The sequence below is a fragment of the Streptopelia decaocto genome (assembly GCF_964273445.1).
Source record: "Streptopelia decaocto genome assembly, chromosome: 11".
Taxonomy (NCBI): Eukaryota; Metazoa; Chordata; class Aves; order Columbiformes; family Columbidae; genus Streptopelia; species Streptopelia decaocto.
This window is the reverse complement of record NC_138666.1, coordinates 6,068,645-6,088,320: the sequence shown is the minus strand read 5'-3', so window position 1 is coordinate 6,088,320 and position 19,676 is coordinate 6,068,645. Positions and strand designations below refer to the sequence as shown.

Sequence of the window (19,676 nt, the reverse complement as noted above, 5' to 3'; positions counted from 1 at the left end):
GGGGGCAGATGACAATTAACATCCTAAGAGACTCTTCTAGAAAGAGGATGCTAATTCAGACCTGCTGGGAAGGGAGATAATTATTTATTATTATTTTATGTAGCCCTGCAACCTCCCATTCAAGAATGCCCAAGATACTTCAGGACAGGTGAGCTGGGAGAAGTACCAACAGTGATGGTACCTAAAGGTTGCCCTGGAGCCACCTGAGAGGAGACACGTGGGCAGGAAGGAGGGAGAAAAATCTGCACAAACCATCTGGGGCAGCAAGACAGGAGAAGAAAAAGAAACATGAATTTTTGAAGGCACATTGAAGGAATTGGGCAGGAAAGATCGGCCTTGCAGGCCTGGTGAATAGAATGTTCATTTCAGAAGAGCAAGAAGGCTGTAACTGTGGCAGGAGGGGGTGACGTTGGCTCTGAAATGCCTTCCTGCCCCAAAGAAACATTCAGCAGAGGACACAGAGCCCACCCACTCTGCTGTGCACAGCTAGTGCAAAACAGAAAGAGATTACACAAGATTTAGGATCAGAGACTTAAAATACAATGACCTTTGTGATATCTGTACGTAGGGAACTTAACACCACGCCTAACCTTGCCACGCTCTGCTGCAACGCTGGGGGGTTCCACCACTGCTACAACTGCGCCCCTGCACAACCAGAACGCTTGTAAATGCCCACGGCGTCAGTCGCATTGTTCCTTCGCTACTGGGAGTTGTCAAACACAATGTAACGGCTCTCCACATAAGATAGATCATGGGAGCCAGCTAACCTGCCCACCCAAGAGCAAACATGTAAACATATTTTTATTTGTTGACTCGTTTTACTTCCAAGCATACTTGTTAATCCATCATGCTCAGCTGCCGACACTAAATTCTGTTTTCTATCAGAGCTAATTCATACCTTAAGCTATCAGAACAGGAGTCTTCCTCAGCACTGGCTGCAAAGGGAAGGAGCTGGTCTCTGTTGAATCTGAGATTGCAGAGGTGTTTTCTTTCTTCTCCCAGCTGTTACAATCATGTGGGTCACACTAAAAGTGATAAAGCCAGGCTTTTTGTGTGCTTGGGACTGCTCTCCCTGCCAGCTGAGCTGTCACCCTGAAGGTGGGTGGTCGTGGGTGGCCGCGGCCTCTCTCCCGCACCTGCAGGAACCTGATTGCTCCTCCCAGCTGTTTGCTCTTCTCCTGCCTAAATCTCCTGGGAGAGGCCCGGCCAAGACCGGGCTGCAGGACCTGCCTGCACTAGGCCTGGCTGGGCTGTGGGAACCGCCTGCTCCAGGGAATTCAGCCAGGCAGAGCTTGGCCTGAGGCTCCTCTGTGGAGGACAGGCGGCCTTGTGGGGGCGGCCGGGCTGGGCTGTGGGGGCCCCTGCCAAGGCCAGGCCGCAGGATCCTGGGCCTGGGCCAAGGCAGAGCCGTGGGACGTGCCTGGCCGGGCCCGGGCTGTGCGGTGTTGGCGGCGCGGTGCAGGGCCGGGCCGGGCCCGGGCTGTGCGGTGTTGGCGGCGCGGTGCAGGGCCGGGCCGGGCCCGGGCTGTGCGGTGCTGGCGGCGCGGTGCAGGGCCGGGCCGGGCCGGGCCTGGGCTGTGCGGTGCTGGCAGGGCCTGGCCGGGCTGTGGCCCCTGGCTGGGCCGGGTCTCGGGGCCGCGGGTGCCGGGATTCCCCGTTGCCACGGTAACCGCGCGGCCGGCCCAGCAGCCCCCGCGCGGCCGTTGGCCCCGCCCCGCCCCCGACGGTTGCGCCCGCCATCTTGAGGCATGGCAGTCCCGCGGCTGCCGGCCCCTTTCCAAGATGGCCGCTCGCTCTTCACCGGACACTTCCGTCCTCGCTGAGGCCTCCAGCTCCCGGCGCGGCGGCGAACGCGGCGGCCCGTTGGCGCGGGCCCCTCCGCGGCCCCTCGGCGGTCGGTAGCTGTCGCCGCCCCTCAGAGGCCTCCAGGCGGAGCGGGTCATGGCGCTGCAGCAGCTGCTGCTGCTCCGGGGACGCTGCAGCTGCTGGCGGAGGCCCGGCCTGCGGCCAGTCCCGGCCTGGGCCCGCCCGTGGCCCGGCGGCGGTTCCCTCGGCGCAGGACGCGGCCTGCAGGTAACGGCTGCCGGGGCCTCTCCCCGGCCCCTCTGCAGCGTCCCCGAGCGGGCAGCGGGCCCCGGGAGCGCCCGCAGGAGACGGAGGGCGGGGGGGCGGGTCAGCGCTCAGAGCATCGCGATCGCCTGGGCTCTTGCTTCGAGAAGGGGAGAGAAACACATAGAAAACAGCGATTAAATTCCCTGACACAGCGTAATTTTAGCAGGGTGTGTTATAACAGGCCAACTAGTGACGGTTTTAAACTAGAAGAGGGGACATTCAGGCTGGACATGGGAAGGAAGAAATTGTTGCCCCTGAGGGTGGTGAGAGCCTGGCCCAGGTTCCCAGAGAGGTGGTGGATGAACCATCCCTGGAGACATCCCAGGCCAGGCTGGACGGGCTCTGAGCAACCTGAGCTGGTGAAGATGTCCCTGCTCATGGCAGGGGGGGCACTGGGGGAGCTGGGAACGTCCCTTCAACACAAACTGCCCTGTGGTTCTAAGGTGGCTCAGGTGAGACCAGCCCGCAGGTTGGTCACTTCAGTGCTGTGTGACAGCACTGAAGAGAATATGAAGAGAATGAAATATATATGAAGAGAAATATATGAAGAGAATAACTAGGCTGGCATAAGCCAGAAAACATTGATTAAAGGCTGGGTTTTTTTCTGCCTTGCCTGTGTTACATGCACCCACCATGGAGGTGTGCGCCAAGATGTTCTCATCTTGCTGTGCTGATGGTGTCGCAGGGCTCGCCAACATGCCCCTTTTGCAGAGTCATAGAATCATTGTGGTTGGAAAAGACCCTCAAGATCATCAAGTCCAGGCAACGCTTTGTTTAAACAAGGCCTCCAATATGGTTTAAGACTTTTTTTTGTATTTCTCTTCAGTGCAGTGTAAAAGCACTGGCCATCCAAGTAGGTGGAGGAGGAAGAACAATTATGAGGCTCATCTGTGAATTGTGCCAGGTTTTTCTGTGATCCATTTAAACCAGTCTGAGCTGTTCTGTTCTAGCAAGTCTTGATCCCAAGGGGTGACCCTGAGCCAGCCCCAGCAGTTGTGTTGCTGCTCTGCAAACCCAGAAGGAAGGGTGAGGGATTTCAGCCCTGACAGTGCCCGTCTGGTTTGCGGCACAGGGATTTGTAGAGGGTTGGCGAGTCAGAACCACGTGTTGGAGAATGGGCAAGACTTGCATTCAGTGAGAATATGAATTAGTAAGTAAATGTTGGTTCACGTGTTGTGAAGTTGCCTTTAAATGGGAATATCAGCTGCAGGATGACTCCCTGGGGAAAGAGCCCTGTTGTCCTTACTGCCCTGCAGCTGTTACAGAGCAGAAGTCCTGAAGATTTCCTTTTGTGGGAGGGTATCTGTACATTTTAAGCAGATTTGTAACATATCTTTATAATGAAGAACAGGGAGGGAAAAAAAAAAGATACCATTTTCAAGTGTTTTGAGAATATGTTTCTATTTATGCATGTGTTTTCTTTAAACTGGGTTATAAACAACATCTTCAAAGTCACATGGCAAGTCCACAGCACATCAAGGCGTAATATTCAGGTTTCCCAACTGCTGGTCCTTCAACTTACCCATAATGTTTTCACATTTAGAAATGTGAGTTTTTTGGCCTACAGAAAGGTTAAATAGTCACAGTATTTTTCCCATAGTTGTCATTTTTTTTTCTTTATTTTCTTCCTCAGAGCCTTCTGTCACAAACACTTTCCCCCACACGTCAGGGTCTCAGTGGAGTCCTGGTGAAACAACATGTAATTCGAGATCCACTCCGGCTTTGGAATCTCTTAGGTGAGTCCTGAAACACGCAGAGGAAAGGAAAAGGTCTTATGAAGAGTACTGATTCTTCCCTACCCTCACTGCCTGCGTTCCTCTAACTGAAATCAAGCTGTTCTGTTCTTGGCTTTGGAAGCTGTGTGCATTTTGCAGGGGTTCTAAGTTTTGGTTTGGTGACAGGGGTGAACAATGGCACCTTTCCACAAGGAGCTCAGCATGATTAAGTAAGCACATTAGCAAGTCATTAGACCTGCAAGCTAATTGAAAAACTGCAATTTGAAAGTGGAGAATCTTTCTCTGCCTCATTACCAAACCCTGAGATGAAAATGTTGTGCACCTTCGTGAGAAATCACACCATCTGACCTTGCTGAAAGCTTTGCGTTGGAGAAAGTTAAACGCGTGTGTTAGAGAATCTATTCTGAATTAGAGCAGAAGCACAGAAGGGTAAAACAAAGGCAATTATTCTTGTTGCTGCTGCCTTCAGATTGGGAAGATGAATTTGCCAATGTCTTTGAGGTTTGAACAAAACTGGTCATGGCTGTTCTGGCCAGTGTGGGCCTGGGGAGCTTGGGCTGCTTTACTTTTAAGAAGTTTCTTTTTTAAGTTAAAAATATATGCATAATCTTTCAAAAGGCAGCAAACGCTCTAGTAGAACTCGCAGTGGACAAGCAGCCCAGTTTCTGGGCTCACTCCTCTTTCTGGAGCCCCATGAAAGACCATGGGAGATGGAAGCTGCTGCTGTCAGGTCACTTGTTTTCTGAGCTTTCTGCATTTTCCTGGTGGAAAAAGCCTTTGCTTATTGTTTTGTAGCAGCAGCTATGAGTCTTGCTGGTTGTAGCCTTACTTTCTTGGTTCTTATTAGAGTATCCTAACAGCATTTACTGAGAAATCAGCATTTAACTCAGTACATATATTGCTTTTAATAAGCATTTACAGTTCCTGTTGGGAGGCTGCTCTTACCTGACCACACCAGTGTTAGCTATGGTTATGCCTTGGGAAACATGTATGTTTCAGCACTGAAGAAACTTCTCCAAATTATTTTATTTGCTCCATTAAAATAATCTCTGAAAAAAAGCCATATTTTGATTGGATTGTCAAAAAAATATTCTGGAAGGAGCCTGTCCCACCACTGCTCCCCCGGTGCTGTCCCGTTCCCTGGCACAGAACGACGCTGTGCTCAGGTGCCTGTGGAGCTTCGCTTGCTCTGCTGTGTAACCTCATCTAGGTGCTCCTGCTCTGACAGGGGGATTGGACTGGATGATCTTTCAAGGTCCCCTCCAATCCCTGACATTCTGTGATTTGGAGCTCCTGTGTGTTTTTGCCATCCTTACCATCGTCTGCTGGTAATAACTCTTGAACTCCGCTTACCTGCAGGTAGCACTTACTGGTTTAGTACTTCAGGTTCTTGGAGGAGTAACCAGAAGAATGGACGATCCAAAAGAAAATCTCCGCAAGAGGACGAGGGTATGTACGAGCCAAAAAGGTGTTTAATGAAACTGTCTGTGGGGGGTGAGGGTGTTCAGCCTGGAAGAGCCACCTTAATGCTTCTGTCTATGGTGGGTGTTGCAAACTTGTCCATGCACCTTCCCACCTCTGCGAGCCTGTGGCTGAGAACAAGTTGAAAGGGTTAGTTTTGGTTTAGATGATGGAATATTAAGGTTTAAGACAGATCATGAAGCTGATTCTCTTTCTGTGCCACTTTTCATCCTGTGCAAATAATTTTGTTGGTGTTTGCCTTAGTTTTGCAGCCTTACAAAGGGGAAAAGTATTAATTGAGTTTTGCTGTGGACGTTTTGTTGCAGACTGTTTTGACTCAGTAAACTTGTATTAAATAAATTCAGCTTAAGATGGATTCTGTTTTTTCCTTATATTTCATTTACCTTCACTCTGGATGTCTCTCTACTCCTAGAGATTTTCAGAACTTAAAGTTAAAAATAGAGTTCTTAGCTGTCTTACTAATGGCACTTGCTCAGAATTTTTCTGTTTTTAAGTCAGTCTCTCTAGCTTCTGTTTTTTACGTGTCTTGTACCACCTAAGCCCCAGGCATCCTGCTGTACAGGACATTCTGAAAATGAGTTTTCTCTCACTAAATGTGTTCTGGAACCAGGGATATGCGTGGTGTGCCACGTGATGTTGAGAAGTACCTTAAGCTTAACTGGGTTGGAAATTTAATGAAACTAATGGAGGGGGCTGCAGGGGAATAACTTCAGTGTATTAGACAAAACCCTTGTGCAACTTCTGCCAGGCAGTGTTCTGGTCCCTGTGGGAGGCACCATTATCTTCTACTGGTAGATTTTTCACCAAACATCTTTCAAATACGAGCAGATTTGTAGTCGGTCCTTGGTATTGTCATCAGCTTTCTGCTGTTTGTAGATTGACAACAGCTGCATTCCATTTAAAAATTGTAACTTGACTCTTCTGTGAAGAAAATCCCGTGCTTGTTTGTGAGTACATGCCTCCCAAGAACTGAAGTGCGTGCAAAGATCTGGGCTCTGGATAAGGCAGTTTTCAGACTCCGGTGTGGATTTTGAGCTGTGAGGTCCCAGAGTTGATGGCTTGGCCTGGATCTGCTGGCCTGGTGGAGCGAATTAAGAAAGGGTGTCAGAAATGGCCCAGGTGAGGGTCTCATTCTTGTGTCTTGGCAGTAGTGCTTGCAGAAGCGTAGCAGACCGGAGCGTTTTCTTCATTTTGTGACATTAGTTGGTGCTTGCAGGGACTGGTGATGCCTTGAGCGAGTTTGTGTCTGTCTGCTCTGCTGCTCGTTTCCTGGCCCTTTGAGTCAGGAATAAACCTGGGGATGAAGGGCTCCAGGCCTTGGGAAGCACTTAACATCATGCTTAAGTCACACAGGTTATGATATAATTTTATAAATTGCATGTTAAACTTCTACCTAGGTATCATCAAGTGATACAATAGCTTGGCTTTTCCTTTGCTGCGCTTAAACACAGTGGTTGAATCGTCTTGGACTGACTGACTTTGGAAGTAAAAGCTGTCAGCTGCCACTGACTTTTAGCCTGGCTCAAGTCATTGCAGTTATTTGAGGGAAGAGCTTGGCCGGTTTGATCCATTTAAATGGGTTGAAGTCGTCGTTGAATGTCCCCTTGTTAAATGGGATGCGAGTGCAGGTATCGTGGGGTCCTTGCTGAGGAGGTGGGAGCAGAGAGGTTGGGCTGTCGGCGTCCGCGAGGCCGCGCGGGGTGACGAGGCAGCGCCGCGGAGCAGCGGTGCAGCTGTTAAACCAGCCAGCAGCAACGCGCCGTGTGCGGCGGCCGCTGCTCTCCCGTGATTAATGGGCAGCTTGGCTTTGGGAGGTGGAACGCTACCCCCCATCTCCAGGGGAATCCTTGTCTCTGCAGTAATTATTAAAAAGAACTCTTCAAACTGTCACTGCAGCCCTTGCAAGGTTTTAATCAGAGAGTTCAGACGTGGGGTTAATGGCAAATCATTGCTTCACGGAGGCTTTTTGAGACGAAAAAGCTGGAAATGTTCCCACAGCTGTTGCCTGTGAGTGTCGCATCCAGTTACTGGTTCTAATTTACCAAATATTGTGGGGTAGCTTCTGGTGCAATGTGAATGTTACACTGTAAAGACAGTCATACTTTACATAAGCTTAGAAATAGATTGATTTTTTCCTTAATTAAATGCAGAGTAAAGTTTTGTGTTGCCTTCTAGAATTTTTCTATTTTTGCTGAAATTATTCAGCTGTAGGTTAAAGGTCCTAGGCAAATCTAATTCCTGGAAACTGGAGAGGCTGGTTGTGCCTGGATATCTAATGGCCAGTGCTTACCCTGCAGTGATCTTGTTGTGACCATATCCTCAGTTGTGTGCTGTAGAACATATTATATGCATCCTCACTTTGTCTGAAATTGAACACAGGAAAGTGCTTTAGCAAGAGTTGACTCTGATGTCTCCAAGGAACTTGTGTAGCGATAGATGGACTTTCTGTCAGTATTTGCTTTGCCAGAGTAGTTTATTTTCCCCACAGCATCTTTCTTTTACAACTTGTTCAGCTTTTCAGGATATTGCCCAGACTAAAGCCTCTATCATACTATATTCTAATTTTCTTTACTAAGACTATAGTGGGTGTCATCCTGCAACTTTGATGAATTGCTTTGTTCTAATGAAGCTGGATCTAGCAGATAACAGAAGTGAGGCGATGGCATCAATGGGCTGGACGCAGCGTCTGAGCTTGTCACTGTCCTTTGGAATTATGATCTTATCTGAAAAGCTGCATTGTTTCTATTTAGGAACAAGCCTTTCCTGTTAAATGTGGAGCAGAGTGAGGAAAGGAGTGACAAATGATGCTGTGTAGCTGAAGGACAGAGCACTTTTTTTAGCATCTGACTGGGTCATATGTTTGTCCCCTGGTTTTGTGGCAGTGTGCGTAGAGTCTAATTGATGGCCGGTGATAAATGCTGGTGTCAGAACATTTGTTAGGAATTTGCAAATAAATCTAATCTGGGCTGCAGGAAGCAGATGCGCCAGCAGTCCAGGGGCACAGAATTAATTTATTTCTGGGTGTAGAATAGTATTTATGTATGCCATGCCGCCATTGATGTTAAATTGTATATCAGGAACAAATGCTAAATTATATATCAAGAACATCCACATATGACTGGAAAGAGAAGGAGACATTTGTTGTCATCGTAACAACCAAAACTCTAGCGGTTGCCGTTGAACTGTGCTGTGACAGCCCTTTGCAGACCACAGAATTTTAAATTTGCCTGTGCAGTGCAAAAATGTTGGGAGTCTGGAAAGACAAAAAAGGTTTGGTACCAAATACTTGAAGTAAACCATCCCTTCTTCTCATGTCATCATTCCAGTATGTCAGCAAAGGCGGGGAAGGCACATCTGGCATGGAATCCCTCTTTGAGGCACATCCTTAATGTGGACAACTTAGCAAACCTTTGCAAACGGGAGGTTGGTTGTGTAGCATGGCAGAAAATCTGTGCAATTTTGTTGAGACAGTGGGATTGATTTGCAGTGTATTCATACGCATAGGTGAGTTGCAGATCTTGTCTCCTGTGCTGTTTCGGATTCACTGCAAATGCAGATGTTTTCTGAGGCAGCAGAAACGTTGTTGGCCTTGTGATCCCAGGGTGCCAGCGGGTCGGGAGCTCCCCAGGAAGCAATTCTCTCTCATAACACTGTGCTGTGCGATTTGCCAGTGACGCTCGGACTAGTTTTACTCATATTTTCCAGTGGGTGTGTCAGCAACAGCCTGAGGACTCAGCAGCGTAGAAGCATGTTATACACAAATGGGCTATAGTCAGTCTTGAATCCGATTTTTAACAACAAGGGTCCGATGGCTTTATTTGGTCTGTATCCATATTAGGCAAGTGAGATTCTCTTGTTTTAGCACAGAGTGACATTTGGTGGGATTGTGGTGGGTCTAGTGGACTGTGCACATCTGAAGTCTCCTGGACCAGGATTAAACTGCCTTAAAACAGGAACTACCGATCAGGGCTTTTCGAAATACGTCTGAGATCGCTGTCTGCCTTTGTATGCAATCAGTAACTCGTGGAAGCGAGGGGCTTTCTTGGGCCCGCTGGTGCTTCAATTCTTCTTTTTTACTGGTGCAGCAATTAGAGCGAAAGAGGTGACGATCCTGCATCGTCTTCTGTGTGCTCAGTGCCTCACCGCCTGGCTTTGGGGCACTGGGGAGCAGCTGCAAAGAGCCGCAGCTGTGTGATGCACGCCGGTTTTCTGTTGGCCAGCAGGATGCAAACAGTTGCCTGAAAGAAGGCAAATTTAAGGGTAGATCTGAGCGCTTGTACTTCCATAGCTGGACTTTGGGCCTGTTTGCCTGTACAGCTCAGGGCCTGTGGTCTGACAGCCTGGAAAGGTCTGGGAATCTCATGCGATGTAAAAAAACTGACTCGCTTGTGTAACCTTGGGCAAGTCCCACAACCTCCTTTGTGAGCCACACCAGAAAATTGCCCATGCAGCACAGGTTGGGCACCACGCCTGCACCTTCGAGAGTACCAAACATGCAACAAACAAACCCCCACAAACTTTAACAATTCTGTTATGTGTCTGTTTGTCATTAAATTGTCCCTTCTTTGGGTCAGAAAGCTCTGCAATTACATGTTCGTATCTTTTTTTTTTCCCCCCTCTATTTTTTTAAAGAGGAAGAGAAGCGCAGGAAAAGGGAAAATCAAATGCATCTTGAGCGCTTACGGGCTCTCCTCATCATCACCTTCATCGTGCTCATGTTTCGCTTCATGGTCGGTGAGAACAGAGAAGGGACCAACATTTCCTGGAACTACTTTGTGAACGAGATGCTGGCCAAGGGGGAGGTGCAGAGGATCGAAGTGGTGCCGGAGAGCGACATTGTGGAAATTTATCTGCACCCGGGGGGATCTCCACATGGACAAGTTGTGAGTGACTTTCTACGATTGCAGCAGATGATCTTAGATTATACTGTTGAGAGGAACTGAATTAACGAATATATATGTTTGGTAAAACTATAGCTGGTAAATTTGCTCTTCATTAATTTTTCTCTTTCTTGTATTTGAAGTTCTGGGGACTTCTGTTACTTGTATCAGTCTGTAAACTAAGACCTTTACTTTAAGTTGTAACAGTAATTAATAATGGCCTGGAAGAAAATCATATGTATGTCTAAAAAGCTGGAAAAACTCAGTAGTTTTTCCTGCCAGCTCAGTCTTGTATGTTGCATCTCCTTTTCTCTAAAGAGCTGAGACATAGTTTTTGGCTTTTCTGCTTTTGTAAGATGCTGAAAAGCCTGGGGGTGTCCCCAGGTTCCTTTGGAGCCCTAGTACCAGTTCCCTGTTCCTGAGTTCATGGGTGCAGCATCAAGGGGTGTAACGTAAAGCTAATTTTTATCTGATGTGTCCATGCTGTGCACTTGTTGCTGTATTCTCACACTACGGTACTTAAATGCTGCTTTTGATTTCATGTCCCCAGAACGTTACCCTGTTGTACACAATGCGGGTGGCAAACATTGACAAATTTGAAGAGAAGCTGAGAGCTGTGGAGGATGAGCTGAATATTGATGAGAGAGAGAGAATCCCTGTTTCCTACAAACATCCTGGCTTTTATGGAAAGTATGATAGAAATTTATGCTGATTGTTGATCTTATATCGGTGACAACATCCCTCACTTGGAAAGTCCATTTCAACTAGATGTTATTATAAATATAGAACAAAAAAGTGGTCTCGGTTTTGGAGCACTTACCCTATTTTTCAGAAATAGACATGCTCTAGATGTGCCTTAATGTTTGAAAAGTGAGGGTCCCAAGAAGGTATGTGGAACTGCAGCATGCAGCAGACTGAAGTGTTTTGGGTCAGTGTCAGCAAGTCTGAGGAAAATCTGCGTTCTTGCAGAACTGAGCACTTTTTGTCCTTATAATCAATTATTCAAGTGCAGAGTGGGGTAGAAACCCTGACTCAACAAGTGCTGCTCCAGCCGGGTGCTGCGTGAGCCTCACCCGTCAAAACGCTCTGAGGAAGGTCTGTGGTGCTGGTTCAGTCTGTAGAAATAAACACCTCGTCCTGGCCGTGTCTCCAGCCGCTGCGGATCAGAGGGCAGCCCGCGTGCTCCCACTGCGCCACATACCGACCCGAGCCGCTTTGATGCTCGTGTACAAAATCCCCGTGAGAGGAGTGCTTGTGTCAGACTTCCAGCCCTGTTCTGTTACCTGAAACCAAGATCGTTTGCTTAAAAAAAAAAAAAAAGCTCAGAGCTTTTAATTCCGAAATGAGTTATTATGAATGAGAAGAGGGAAGATCTGCCAAAAGACTGCAGATCACTGGCTGGGCTTTATTCTGTGCTTTCATGTGATGTACGAGTGTTCTGTGGTCATTTGCTGCTGAGGTGGCTTATTTGCCCTTTTGTTAAGACCAGCAGCTTGTTTCTGCAAAACAGGATTTATGGGCTCCACAGTACAAATGTTGGGATCTTTAAAATACTGAATAAGTTATCTTGAGTTGTATTTGCCAAGTTATGGCCAAGCATTTCAATTTGTACCTGTCTTGCTTTTGTCCTTTCAGTGACATCATTTCCCTGATAGTGACGCTTGTGGCTGTGTCCATGTTGTGGAGCATCTTCCGCCTCATCAGGGTTGCGAGCCGGGTGGGAGGATTCAACGCCTTTGTGAGTATCCTGGATCTTGAGGTTGTTTTGCAGCCTGTGGGTAGTCCTGTGTTCTGCTGGCCTCATCTCCTCCCTTTTCCCCAGCAAAATCAATGCAGAATGAGAACTAATTGGTGCCAAGGACTCTTCAGTCTTGACACATCTTGCATCTGTGGATTGTGCAGTACCCGGCCGTGGCGGAGGCTCCTGCTCTCCCCGGTGGCAGGAAGGGCTGAGCTGGGTGAATTTGCAGTCCTGTTTGCTCTGCTATTTTCAAAGCTTGCTAATGAGTTGCAGCTGCAGATGGTGTTTTTCACTGGCTCCTGCCACTATGCCTCCCATACAGCCAGAAGTAGGAATTGCTGCTTTCTGCAAAATGAGTTCTCAATTTATAAAATATGTTCAGATTCTGGATTTCATTATGTGTTGGCCTGTTCTGCTCATGCCACATGCCTCACTTGCAACATCAGTCAAATCTCCGCCTCCCCAATTCCACCCTTGCGTGGATCAGCTGATGGAACTCTGCAGAAATCAGCCCGGGGTGCGCTGCCATTGACCGCAGGGATTTGGGGATGAAAATACGGTGAATTCGGTCCCTTGTCAGATTTCCCATTCAGTCTCCTCTGTGATTCTCTTCTGGCCTTGGGATTCTCTTTACACAAAGGGATGCAGCTGCTCAGAGGAGAAAAATATTTTAAAGTGTTGAGTAATGAGGGCCTTGAGGACTCAATTCTGTCCTTGCGTAAGTGAGGACAGCCAGGCCCTGCATGTTTAACTCTTCAGTTGGATAAGCTGATGTTTCTGAGGCCTAAGTTACAAATTTTCTTCTCAAAGGACAAAAAAAATCCCAAGTAGCTTTTTGCAGCAGAACGTAATGAGGAGTTACAAGTAAGGCATTTAAATAAATTCTTGTTTGCACTGTCACTGTGGCTTAACACACACCAGGAGACCGAAATGTGGTGGCTGTTAAATTTGGGAACCTGTATTTCTGTCCTGGGTTGTGTTGCAGTAGAAACCAGTGGCAGCATCAGACAGTGGTGCAAAGTGTGTGTTTATGTGCGTTTACAAGACAATATTGGTAATTATTTACCACGGACAATTATTTACCATCCATACATATTCCTCAAAATTATACTTATTCCATGTGTTTTAAGAATCAGAGCATTTAAAAATTGGGGAGAAGATCCCAAATAAGGTTTGGGCCATTCTACACATTTTTAATAAATATCCCTGCCTGGTCCACATGGAGTGTGAGCTGGATTGTGTTGAGACTGTTGCTGCAGGTTTATTCCATCTCTTCCCAGCAACATGTGGATAAAGTTTTGAGTCAACGATCCAGCTGTGAAGTGTTTCCAAAGCAAAAGTTAGTAAAACACCAATGCATCAGTGGGCATTCCAGTGGTTTTCGTTAGGGGCAGCTTATACCTGTGCTGTGCTATCTCCCAAAGTAGAGCAAACAGCCTTTCCAGCCTGTCGCCTTGTCTGGAGTCAGAGCATGTCTTCAGTACTTGTGCTGTCTTCCACAGAACCAGCTGAAAATGGCTCGTTTCACCATCGTGGATGGGAAATCTGGCAAAGGGATCAGCTTCAAGGACGTAGCAGGAATGCATGAGGCGAAAATGGAAGTCAAAGAATTTGTGGACTATTTGAAGGTATTTAGAAGTCGAACAAAATAAGTGCTTGCTATCCATTTTCTGGGATAGGTGGCTGTTCTGGGGAGGAGGGTATGTTCTGTTCTTCATCCTTCATGATACTGAGCAGCCTCTGTTTAGATAAGCTGACAGTGATCAGTGTGACTCAATCTCTGTATTTCCAGTTCCTTAACTGGAATGCAGGTGTAGCTGCTGCCATTAGCAGCTCCGAGTTGCTCAGGCTACAAACAGTATTGGGAAGCTCTGGGAGGTCGTATTCTTGTGCAGATGCTTCATGTGAGCTGGGGATCTGACAGAGCATGGTGTTCTTGCAGAGCCCTGATCGCTACCTTCAGCTCGGGGCTAAAGTGCCCAAGGGTGCCTTGTTACTGGGACCGCCGGGCTGCGGAAAGACGTTGTTGGCGAAAGCCGTGGCTACAGAAGCACAAGTGCCGTTCTTGGCCATGGCAGGCTCAGAGTTTGTGGAGGTGATAGGAGGTAAGCGCAGGAGGAGTGTGGGGGTTACCTGGTGTGCTGTGGAGCTGGAGGGTGCTGGCCAGGCCCCTTGCAAAGCATAGAGTTTAAGCCTGTCTCTGTGTGGGAAGGATGAGTTGGTTCTTTCTAACAAAAATATAGAAGGTTTTCAGGGGTGGAGAGTACTTAATTCCGTGGTACCTAAAATGCATGCCCTCCAAGTTGATAGTTTCTTTCTGACAGCATGCAGCCATGGTGTTTCACCTCAAACCACTGTCTCTGACTTCCCTGTGCCTCTTGTGAAAGCCACTGCCTGAGGATTCCTTCCTTACATGAGAATGCTGCTGGATTTTCTACGAATCCCTGCTGATGGGGAAAGTATGGCTCCTTTGTGCCTTGGGATTTCCATCTTCCTCCCTTTCTTCCTTTCTCCTAGATCTCTTGAGACCCAACAAGGGTCATTGTGCAGGAAAATGCTGAGTATTTCGGCTTTCGACCTGTGGAAGGAGCAAGAGTTAGTGTTAGAAGCCGGGAGCCGAGCTCCTCTTTCAGCAGCTGGAGAAGTCCCTGCAGTTTTGGGAACCCAGTGCAAAGCCAGCACACCTAGGGACTAAATTAGGAGTTCTCTGGCAATTTCTTTGTGCCCCTTTGAGAGAGGGACTGTCACAAACTGAGGGTTTGCCTTGGTGTCCGGTGTCATGCTGGGGGCTGTTCTACACTGTACTGACAATTTTAGCTATGAGGCTTATTTAATCTTCTCTTCCCTACAGGTCTTGGAGCTGCCCGAGTGCGGAGCCTCTTCAGAGAAGCCCAGGCTCGCGCTCCCTGCATCGTGTACATCGACGAAATCGATGCTGTGGGCAAGAAGCGCTCAACCAATATATCTGGTTTTGCCAATGCTGAGGAGGAGCAGACCTTAAACCAGCTGCTGGTAGAAATGGATGGTCAGTATTTCTCTGCCTTTCAGCAGCTGGGCCCTTGTTGTCTTTGAGATCCAAGCTGTTATACATCTTTTTCCTGCTTGAACTCCCTGTGCCTCTTTAGTGTTCTATTCTTGCTGAAGTAATTACCATTGCATTGAAATTTAGATATTTAAATAGGCTTTTAAGGGTTTGGGGCTAAATCTAGTACATTTTAAAACCCTGGAGCCAACTGGTGTTGTTACTACTGAAGACCCTGAGTCAGAAGAGAGTGAATTTGCACCAACAGGCATGTGAGCATCCACCTGCTAATCAAATAAACAGAAAATGTGCATTAGAGATCGTGGCTGGCAGAGGGCAGCAACCCCAAAGACTCTTAGCGTAGTAAATGGCTTCAGTGCAGGAGTGTGTTTTCCCACTGGCAGTTGGAGAAGAATTATTTACTGTACTAAGGAAACAAAAGAAAATGAATTGGTGACGAGGGCACTGCTGTCGGTAGAGGGTAACCTTCAGATCTAGCTGGCTGTTAAATGTTGTTGGATATTTGCTGTATTACATCTAAGACAGGTAGTGGTTTTAAAGCCTGTTAAAGTTTAAAGTTTAGTTGTCCCAGAGGGACATAAGCAATGTGCTATATCAATGCTCCCATCCTTTGACTTACTCTCACACTCTGCCTGAGCACAGGATCCCTATCTAAACTGAGAGAGAGGAGCTTTGCAAACAGGCTGTTGTTTGATACCGCGTTCTGGATGGTTTCTGGCTGTGCTATACCTGGAATCAGCCTGTTTCTCAGACACTTTCACCCAAGTGCCAAAAAGAATCATCCTTTGGCTATTCTTAGTCATAACTCTGTCGGAGCCTGCAGCACTGACTCAACTTGCAATGTTTCTGTTGCTAAATCTTATTGCAGAGCAGGGGAAGGGAAAACTAACAACCTGCCTGCCAGGGAGTGTCTGTATCCGTCTGCTGTTCCATGGGACAGAGCTGCCTTTCCCCTTAGCTGTAACTGTGACACTTGTTGTCTCATCACACTCTTCATATGAAAAGTTAAAAGCTATCACGCGCTAAAAGCATCTCCCTTTCTCCTGCTCGTTTTTTTTACGGCATGTTTGCAGTGAAGCGAGGGCGCAGCCCCGCGGAAGCAGAGCACGGCCTGCAGCGCAGCAGCAAGGCTGCCTTCCGCACATTGCCTGGGGTCAGCCCTGCCTTTGCTGGGAGAGAAGCTGGGACTTGTAAAAATGTTTTCAGCAGCGGGTAGGTGTTCTTCCATGCTGCATGCAAGATGATCTGTGATTCTGGATCTCTGCCCTCATTGCAGAAGGAGGAGATGTTGTAAGCAGAACGACAGCACGGCACACACAGGGTGGAGTGGTCCTGCGATACAGGGACCCTCCAAATATCCCTCTGCTTCAGTGCAGGGGCCTAATGAGCTCTGGATCCTAAACAACCAGACAAAAATCTGCTTGAAACACACAACGCTGCGTGATACCAGAAATCACCTGAAATACATGCGTGCAGTTCCCTGGGAGTTTGCACATGCACTAACTCAGGCAACTTGGCCAAGCACATGAATACACTTGGAGTGAATATAACTATTTACAGCTGTATCTGTATAGTATTGTAGATGGTCTTGACAGAAAAGGCCAGTAGTAACACACAGAGCAGGGATCCTGGCTTGGTTGGGTTTTTTTTCCCCCTGACAGTTGTAGGATGAGCTGGCAACAAGTTAACACTGAATTAAATGGAGATCCATCTGTCTGTACAGGAGTGTGCAGTCAGTACAATCCACATCTCTATACTAAAAATGAAAATGTCTGTTTCTTCCAGTCTGTAGAAATTAGACATTGTTTTTAGAGTATATTCTTGGTATCAATTCAGAAAATAGGGTACAACTCTATCAAAAAGTGAGTTTAAAAGGTAAATATTATCCTCAATATGTACGTTAATAGTCCTTTGTTTACTGTGTGCTGCCTAGTTTATTTTTAAATCTATATAGTATAATTATTTATTCGCGTCTCATGCAGATCACGCACTTGGTCCTTCATTTTCCTATGTACTTCATCAAGCACACACTAAAAAAAATAGCCCAGGGAGTTTACAATGTCAGATGGGAGACAGGTGGCAAGGACGGGCAGGCGGGTCCAGGAAACATGGACTTGCTGTTGGCTTGGACTCAGGAGCAGTGATCTTGTGCATGTTACTGAAACGTTATCTAACTGAGTGTGTTACGAAACAAACACCGAAGTGTGATGTGCATCATGGCAAAATAGTTTTCAGGATGGTAGTGAAGAAGGTTTTTAGGAGTTTGACAGTTCTGCCCAAGCACAAGCGGAGGAGCAGTTTGTGTCTGTAACAAGGAGGCCTTGGAACAGAAGGTCGAGAGCTCGGTTTCAGCTCTCTTCAGCTTAAATTGATGGTTGAAGTTCTGCAAGGCAACGCCATAGAACTGAGTTAGCTATTAATTTGGAAAAAAAAAATCATGTGCAAAAGTAGATCTGTGAGTCATCAGCTTAGCAGTGATTGTTGAATTTGTGTGTTTGAATGAGATTACTCAGGGGTGAGGAAGAGGAAGAAAAGGATGGTCGGAGCTGTATGGAACCCACTCTGCGGGCTGGAGGAAGGATGAGGACACCAAGAAAAAAGCCATTATGTGAAGATGTATGGGATAAATGCGCAGTTTGATGCGAGGTAATTCTGGTAGGCAGATTTTAGAGTAATTGTGGTGCTCTTCCTGCAAGCAGCGTTTGGTTTCCTCCACCAACAGCTTTCTTTGTGTTCTGGAAGCACTAGGAGCCTGGTGGGAGCAGAGGAGGGACTGGGGGGAGCCTGTTATGTACAAAAGCTGTTTTTAAAAGCAGAGTGACACGTGTTACTGCAGTCTTTGTCAAAACAGGTGCCTGGTTTGAATAGTGAATCTTCCCTCACAAACTGCAAACAGGCAGAAGAGGAATGTGACCCAAATATCTCCTCTGTTCTGAGTGCGTTTGAGAGGAGCTTGGCAGTCCCGCGCTGATGTGTGTTTTGTGAATGAAAACGCAGGACGGCTTCAGGGGCAGCTCTGCCCCAGAGTCCTCAGACGCGACCTCTCCCCTGATCTGAGCTGTGTACGAGGTTCTGACCCCAAGGCTTCCCTTACGAAGGTGGCACGGTTTCAGTGATGCTGTTCACACGTGATGTCCAAACAGCTTTTGAACAAGTGGCCAGAGAATTACACAGTGTAATAATGCAGATGAGATGCCCATGGGGAGCAGAGCACTTGCTGGTTCAATTGGACCCTTTTTTTCCTTTCCTTTCTGAAGTGGCTTCAGTTGTAAACATCATAGATATGAAGGCTCTCTCTGGACTGAATTTTCAGAGCTGCTTTTCATTTGTTGATGTGACTGAGGTGGTTGTTTTGTAGATTATTCCTTTGGCTGATCTTTGCCTGTGGAAGCCAAACCTGTGTGACATTCCAGGTGATGTTGCATGGGGAACAGTGATGTGAATCTGAGGCTGCAGTTGCAGATTTCTTGGAGCAGTGTTTTGTACTGCTGGGATACAGGCTTGAGAGCAAGTGGGGCAGAAGCTGATGTGAGGAGGATGCTCTCAGTGGTGTTTTTTTTTATATTTGTTCTAATAGTCAGACCTATTTTGAGAGAGTCTTCCCAGCTGCAAAGCAGATAACATACTGTCCCATCTAATCCTGCCGTGCAAGTTAAGCTTGCTATCCCCAAGTGCCTGCCAGTCTCTGCCGGTTTATCCCACCCCAGAGTGCAGTGTAACAGCTGCCTGAAGAATGGCGAGCTCCATCCTCTCCAGGAGCTTCAGGCAGCGTCCTGCGAGCAGGGAGAGCCGAGGTTTGCTGGACCCCACGCTGACAGAGCCAGGCCTCCAACTTACCTGTAACTGTGATCCCTCTGCTGAGCTCCTGACCACTGACACATTTGGCAGCTCTGCTGGAGGGAGCTGAAACTGGCCCGGCTGACGTGCGGAAAGCTGCCTCTCCACAGCGTGTGACTTGGCAGTGGAGGCAGCACATGGGACCAGCGCGTCCGTTCCCTGGGAAGGCTCCGGCGTGCCAGGGCTGCTGAATCTGCTGTAAGCAGGTGACTCATCCCCGGGGGCCTGCGGGCACCTGGCGGAACGCGATAAATAAGCAGTGTGGTTCGGTGATTCAACATGATCCCTGCTCCCACAGGCGCTGCCCCTCACTGCCCTCCAGCTGCCAGTGCTCTGCATCCCCTGGAAGCCCCGTCTGCCTTTGCTGCTCTGGCGAGGCCTGTAAAACCTGAGCTCCCTTCTTCTGTGAGACCCAGAGACAAAACGTTCTCTGAGTCTGGTTTGAGCTGGTCTGTGCTAATCATCACTGCAGAGCTGTTTGGTTGCATTTTGCATCTGCCTACGTGTCTGCGGTGTAAGTTCTGCAGGGTTGGTCTTTGCACTGCTCTGCAACATGCCTGGATGCCTTCTGAGTGCTACAGGATGAGTGAAGGCAAAGCTCAAATCGTGCTGTAACATGCCCCTTGCTGGTTGGCAAAGCTACATCTTTCTGCATTAAGCTGAGCCGGTCAGAAGAAAGCCTGTCCCTTCCCTGGTGATCCTGTGACTGAATGCTAAAAGAAATGAAACCTTAAAAGGCTATCCACAGAAATATTTGGGAGGGGAAGGCTGTTTGAGCTAGCAAATGTTGTACAACTGGAGCTAAAGGAGAAGGAACTGACTTCAGCCTGGGGGTGAGAAGGCAT

General features: G+C 47.7%; 1 protein-coding gene across 1 annotated transcript in view; it reads left to right on the top strand.

The window, feature by feature from the left end:
* Positions 1-1,714: 1,714 nt before the first annotated feature.
* Positions 1,715-19,676, top strand: part of SPG7 (SPG7 matrix AAA peptidase subunit, paraplegin) — a 29,353-nt gene continuing 11,391 nt past the window's right edge. Inside the window, exons 1-9 of the mRNA XM_082062982.1 lie at positions 1,715-2,073; positions 3,746-3,848; positions 5,208-5,297; positions 9,963-10,213; positions 10,761-10,900; positions 11,846-11,948; positions 13,454-13,579; positions 13,894-14,056; positions 14,803-14,976. Coding sequence (XP_081919108.1) covers positions 1,942-2,073; positions 3,746-3,848; positions 5,208-5,297; positions 9,963-10,213; positions 10,761-10,900; positions 11,846-11,948; positions 13,454-13,579; positions 13,894-14,056; positions 14,803-14,976 — 1,282 coding nt within the window. The 5' untranslated portion in view covers positions 1,715-1,941. The remainder of the gene's footprint in view (positions 2,074-3,745; positions 3,849-5,207; positions 5,298-9,962; positions 10,214-10,760; positions 10,901-11,845; positions 11,949-13,453; positions 13,580-13,893; positions 14,057-14,802; positions 14,977-19,676) is intronic.